The sequence below is a fragment of the Sinocyclocheilus grahami genome, unplaced genomic scaffold (genome assembly GCF_001515645.1).
Source record: "Sinocyclocheilus grahami isolate Dianchi unplaced genomic scaffold, SAMN03320097.WGS_v1.1 scaffold1342.1, whole genome shotgun sequence".
Classification (NCBI taxonomy): domain Eukaryota; kingdom Metazoa; phylum Chordata; class Actinopteri; order Cypriniformes; family Cyprinidae; genus Sinocyclocheilus; species Sinocyclocheilus grahami.
In genome coordinates, this window is record NW_015506521.1 from 91,047 (window position 1) to 97,330 (window position 6,284).

The window sequence follows — 6,284 nt, forward strand, 5'->3', positions numbered from 1 at the left end:
TCTTTCCACATTTTTTCCCCTGGTCCCTTCAGAAGAGGGTGATGAGGGTCGGATGGGAGGGCTCTCACGGTGGCTCTGAAAAACTCAAGTCACTCCAGCATCTGAGTTGAGTTGAGCGTAAGTGATCACACAGATCAGACTGCAAGACCTTTCCTCTCGGACAGCTGCAGTGAGATCGGTGAGCTTCATCTTTCTGTTTGTCATTTTGCGAGATTTTACAAGAGCTTTTTCTAATGAATTTCCATCTATCTTTCAGTGTAATGATTGTGTGATTACATAACAGCTATTAGAACAGTGTAAGAGCAAACTCTTTTTGAGCGGTTATATAAATTCCGATGACATTATTATGTGTTATTAGGGTAAAACTGTATCATGGGATGCAGAAACAACATGACCTATTCTGCTAGCCTCAGCCCACACATCGTACCTAACAGACACTAACATACAGCAGCACTAAAGTGTATCTGGACGCTTGAGGCATCTGCGCTCAAATGCTGACAGAGCATTTCTCAGGATTGAATTCAATTTTCTGAGCCACCTTTGCACTGACTTTTAATCAGCTGGTCAACACAGGTGTCCTATCAGTGTAGTTTATTGCATTAACTATGAACATGATCCACTAAGGGGAATTATATTAAAATTCTATTTCAATGCTCTGCATTCCCCCAAGAAATGCTGCATTCATTCGCAAAAGAACGCAAAACTGGTAACATAAATAGGGAGCAAATAAACTATATTTTGATGCTTTTGTGAGTGAACACAGAGTTTGGGGGAATGCAAAACTTTAGTGTGGCCAAATTGTACTATATTGTTCCCTCATGTTAATTTAGTTGAATTGTGGCCACAATTTAACTAAAATGATGGAACTGATTAATAAATTGTGGGATCAAATTAGTACAACATGGCCATGATTTACCTAAAACAAAAGAACTAATTAATAAATTGTGGGAACTAATTCTTAATTTGTGGCCATGATTTATTTCTTTCTTTCTTTTCACATGTCATGTATGGGGCTCTGTACTTTTGGTGAGCGGATGCAAAGGTTTTCGGAGGAACGCAATAATTGTGAGTTTTAAGAACATAGTTTCTTGAACAAATGCCAAACTTTTGTAAGAAGACACAAAACTGATGATGAAAATGCGAGTGGAAGGAAAGATTTGCAAATATGGGAAATATTCTCCACTCATGAAGCATGTTATTCCACAGATGTCTTTGCCTTTGAGTCTCAGTTGTTTACAGGACTATGGGCAGAAGGTGCGAGACACATCCTAAAGCACTGGCTAATGTCAATGCCAACCAACATGGTTTCTGTTTATGTTGAGATGAATATTTGGACATTGCCATTCGGATGTCCTCTTTTCTGCATAAATGGATGCAAGCAGTCATCATTATGTGTGGCTTAAAGCAGCTTGACAATGTGAAAAAACAACCACGCAAATATTTTTGAATGTAACCTGTTTGTTCAGAAGCCACTCAAACCAGTAATTTGGTTGTGACTAATTAGACTAGCGATTTGTAGCTTCAAACAAGCATCTTGGGGTTTCAGAATATCTCTGTACTAGTAGCTCTTGCACAAAGCATTCAGCTAGAATCTCTTTCCCTCAGTTTTCCTTTCCATAAATGTACTCCCTCATTCCCACGCACACATCTCGTAACCTGGCTCCATCAACACCTCCTGTTCCTCCTTCTGTCCCAGCTGTCACTGAAGATGGAGGGTGAGAAGGGAACATTAGAGGCAGGTACCAAAGAGCAGCCTGATACGACGGGTCCCCTGACAGTCGAACAGCTGGCAGCTATAGAGGATGAAGAGATCCTCAATAATATGGTAAGAGACAACTAATGGCACTGCAGGCGGAGCGGGATTGTTATCATAGTTCGTCTTAACCATATTTAGGAAAGTGTTTCCCTTCTGTTTATTGCATGTACTAGCTAGATAAGGCAGTGGATTTCGAGGAGAGGAAAATGATCCGCGCTGCCATGAGAGAACTGCTGAAGAGAAAGAGGGGTGAGGACTGGGTCATGTCCCTGATGTCACATATTCAGTATATGTGACCCTGGAGCACAAAACCAGTCTTAAGTCGCTGGGGTATATTTGTAGCAATAGCCAAAAAAACATTGCAAGTGTCAAACTTATTTATTTTTCTTTTATGCCAAAAATCATTAGGATATTAAGTTAAGATCATGTTCCATGAAGATATTTTGTAAATTTCCTACCGTAAATATATCAAAACTTAATTTATTATTAGTAATATGCATTGCTAAGAACTTCATTGATTTTTTTTTCACCCTCAGATTCCAGATTTTCAAATAGTTGTATCTCGGCCAAATATTGTTCTATCCTAACAAACCATACATCAATGGAAAGCTTATTTATTCAGCTTTCAGATGATATATAAATCTAAATTTTTTAAAAAATTACCCTTAAGACTGGTTTTGTGCTCCAGGGTCACATTTCTGATTATTATCAATGTTAACAGTTGTGCTGCTTCATAATTTTGTAGAAACAATCATTTTTTTCAGGAATCTTAAATGAATAGAAAGTGAATAAAAACAGCATTATTTAAAATAGAAATCTTTTGTAACATTATAAATGTCTTTACTGTCACATTTGACAACTTTTTTTCACTTTTTTTGTCAACTTTTGCTGAATAAAAGTATTTGTTTTGTTTTAAAAAAATTACTGACCCCAAACATTTGAACAGTAGTGTGTGAAAATAAGCCAGACATGTTCTTGACAGGTTTCATAAGATTCCGCCTTTAAGAGTCCTTACTATTACACAAATAACCAAAGGTCAAATAGTCAAAGTCAATAAAATGAACCTCTACTGTGTATTTGTTAACTTTTTTTTTGTTTACTGTTTTTTGAGTAAAACCCCTCTTTTTCTGTCAGAGCGGCGTGATAGGGAGCGGGTGGCCCGGATGGAGACCCTGCGTCAGCAGGGTGGTGGAGGAAAGACAGCTGCTGGACTGAATAAGGACCAGAAACCCGCTAATGGTCCGAGCGGCGCTCAGTACAAAGCACACAATGAGTGACCATCATTCATGAGGATCTGAACACTATGTACCTGCGCTTCAATCTGCAAGGCTTTGATAACCTTGCTTATCTCTTTTTACTTCACTTTGGTACAGGGATGGCTCAGGCAAAAACATTTTCTCCACCAACCTCTACTTCCTCTCCAAAAGCTGTTGGCAGGTGAGTCATTCCCAGAGTCCTGACAGGACGACAGCATGGGACGTTTCCCGTTAACTGATTGTGTTATTTTCCTCCTAAAGCCCGGCTCAGTCCCATGTAGCCAGGGTTAAAGTGCCAGGCAGCTCGGCGCTCGGGGGCCCAAATACCAAAGATGTCAAACAGATGCTGCTGGACTGGTGCAGAGTCAAGACTGAACCATATGAGGTGGGCCTGAAGAGACAAAATAAGATCAAATCAAACAGTTTCTGTTTTGCTACATGTCTCAGGCTCTGCTAGCCTCCTTGTGTGAATCTCAAAGAGACGTCCAGGTCACATTTCACCCCAAAATCTGAAGAAAAAAATAATAAATTACACTTTAACATAAAGAGAACCAAACCTATTTTTATGACTATAAAGATTTTTGGCATTATGACATTACTTTTATGAAATATAAGCACATTTCCCACTTATCGTCATAATCATAAATCATAATTTAATTTTAATTTTGTGTAAATCAGCATAAATTGAACAAATACTGTAGGTATAAATGCTTTTTATATTTGCAAATTAGGTGTGTGGTGGTGGGTGTCTTTTATCATTTAAACAATGCAAAAAAAACCTAATGGTCCTAAAAATGGGTTTTGTTTTAAGCAAAACACACTTTTTATTTATTTATTTTTCTTCACAGCTTTGTTGTGATTCTCCCTTTTATACTTGTTTCTATGTTTAGGGTGTGAACATCCAAAATTTCTCGTCTAGCTGGGCAGACGGTCTGGCGTTTTGTGCCCTGGTACACAGGTTCTTCCCAGAGAGCTTTGAATATTGCACTCTTGACCCCTATGATCGCAGGGCCAACTTTGAGAAGGCATTCAAGACTGCAGAGTGAGACTTGACACTATTTATTGCATCCACTTTTGCATGTCTTGTGTGTGAAATGTTTGGGGCATACTTCCCCTGAAAAAGAAATAGCATTTTCATTATCATAAAATAATTAATATAATATATAATTTATTATTATAATAGTAATAATTGTAATATATTCAGTTGTTCAATATAGTAATAATTCATATAATTTATTTTATTATTATAATTAAATGATAATGTATTATTATTTTTTCAAATGAATTGTAATTTAAATGGCTCATCTTTTCTCTTTTCATCCAGGCACTTTTTTTTTCAATTAAATCAGCATAAATTAAAGACAGCATAACAACTCTATTTACAATTTTATAATTTAATTAAAGGGGTCATATGATGCGATTTCAATTTTTCTTTCTCTTTGGAGTGTTACAAGCTCTTGGTGCATAAAGAAGATCTGTAAACTTGCAAAGACTAAAGTCTCAAATCCAAAGAGATATTCTTTATAAAAGTTCACTATTTTCTACCATTATTCTAATGAGAAATGTGTGGTAAGCGGAGGAAATGTGTTTTAGGTATTTTGGAACAAAAATGTGCTTAAGTCAAAAAACAACAACCCATAATGTTCCTAAAAATAAGCTTAAATGTCTTTATGCGTGTAGGAGGCTAGCTGACTGTCCTCCCCTGCTGGACGTTGATGACTTGATGCGGATGCGAGAGCCAGACTGGAAGTGTGTGTACACGTATATCCAGGAGTTTTACCGCTGCCTAGTAGAGAAAGGCCTTGTCAAGACTAAAAAGAAGATGCCATAGAAACCTTCGCATTTTGAGTGTTTTCACTCTAAATAACCAAAAGACTATAACATGCACACAACATCGCGCACACACATGACCTGACCTGAAGCTTCTACCAAAGATCAGTCTATTATGTACTTATGCTCTTCTCTGTTTCATATGTACACGCATGCAGTGGATGAGGATTATAACCTGCGTGTTTTGCGCTCGGGTACAGCTAGGGCTCTGAAACAGTGCATTCCACTGAGATTACACATGCACTAATCTCAGTCTATGCTCAGAGATTGTGTGAATGTGTGTGTGTGTAAAATCCATTTCTATGTTTAAATACTGATGTGGTAAAAAACAAAAACAAATGAACAAACTAGCCTAATATAATTCCCATGTTTTATAAATTATATTGGGGACACAGTAAAATAAAGCTATAAACTGATAACCATTTAATACAGTATTTTCAGGATAATGTTCTGTTCGAAACATCAAAAATTTCCACAAAAAAAAAAGAAACATCAACAATATTTCCTAATACATTTTCCGTTTTTAGAAATTAGTGTACCACCCAGTGGCATGACAATATTAGCTCAAATAAAAACCTTAAATTACTTCAAATCCATGTTCAAATAATAGTGTTGTTAAAAGGAATCTATAACTGGCCTAATATAATTTCCATTTGTAATAACTGTAAGTTTAAATAATATATAGGCCTAGATGCTGATATAGTTGGAATGACCAGACCTTCAGCATCAGGATCATTATTGCCTGGACTGTGAGAATAGCTCTCGTGAGTTGTGGATCTGTGCAGTCCTGACATGTTAACAGAGGCGGACAAAGTACTCAACTCCATTACTTGAGTGAAAGTACAGATACTGCTGGTCAAACATTACTCCATTACAAGTAAAAGTTGTAAAGACAGATTTTTACTTAAGTAAAAGTACAGAAGTACTTGCTTTTAAAAGTACTTAAGTACCAAAAGTAAATTTCCTTTTTTATGTCAATGCACTGTTTTATTGTTGTACGTAGTAGAACTCAGTGTTGGGGAAAGTTACTTTTAAAAGTAATGCATTACAATATTGCGTTACTCCATAAAAAAGTAACTAATTACGTTACTTAGTTACTTTTTATGGAAAGTAATGCGTTACGTTACTTTTTAAACCTGGACAGGAATTGCTTGTTTGTTTTTAAAATAAAAAAGTTATATTTTTGGCAAATATAAAAGCCTTTTCACACCAGAAGTGAAATGAATAAGCCTCAGGCTGAAGGGAAAGTACATTTACATCCGTACAGTAGAATGCACTTCAGCACACTTATGGTAATTTGTGCTTATTAGTACAGTTGAACTGGATCATCGAAGGTCAGAAGCAAAGACATTGGTTAATAGAATGGGATTAAATACATAAAGGATATTCATGTTGTGTAACATTTAATTATTGCAGGTTTGCGTCATATTCTGAGTTGCATT

General features: G+C 36.5%; 1 protein-coding gene across 2 annotated transcripts; it reads left to right on the forward strand.

Moving 5' to 3' along the window:
• The first annotated feature begins 36 nt into the window (after window positions 1-36).
• Window positions 37-5,126, forward strand: smtna (smoothelin a). Of its 2 annotated transcripts, none has more exons than XM_016255471.1 (9): window positions 37-178; window positions 1,043-1,065; window positions 1,697-1,825; window positions 1,930-2,005; window positions 2,891-3,025; window positions 3,130-3,193; window positions 3,274-3,397; window positions 3,903-4,054; window positions 4,693-5,126. In XM_016255471.1, the coding sequence occupies exons 3-9, from the start codon at window positions 1,709-1,711 to the stop codon at window positions 4,841-4,843; spliced, it is 819 nt and encodes a 272-aa protein (XP_016110957.1). In that variant the 5' UTR covers window positions 37-178; window positions 1,043-1,065; window positions 1,697-1,708; the 3' UTR covers window positions 4,844-5,126. The 2 variants fall into 2 exon arrangements, with proteins under 2 accessions (XP_016110957.1, XP_016110956.1); XM_016255470.1 differs by having other exon boundaries at window positions 2,891-2,995.
• Window positions 5,127-6,284: the final 1,158 nt, after the last annotated feature.

Excerpts from the sequence above, each read along its gene's own strand:
- smtna (XM_016255471.1), top strand. The coding sequence starts at position 1,709 with ATGGAGGGTGAGAAGGGAACATTAGAGGCAGGTACCAAAGAGCAGCCT. Across the intron at positions 2,006-2,890 it reads ACTGCTGAAGAGAAAGAGGG|AGCGGCGTGATAGGGAGCGG; the intron begins GTGAGGACTGGG and ends TTTTTCTGTCAG. Across the intron at positions 3,026-3,129 it reads CGCTCAGTACAAAGCACACA|GGATGGCTCAGGCAAAAACA; the intron begins ATGAGTGACCAT and ends ACTTTGGTACAG.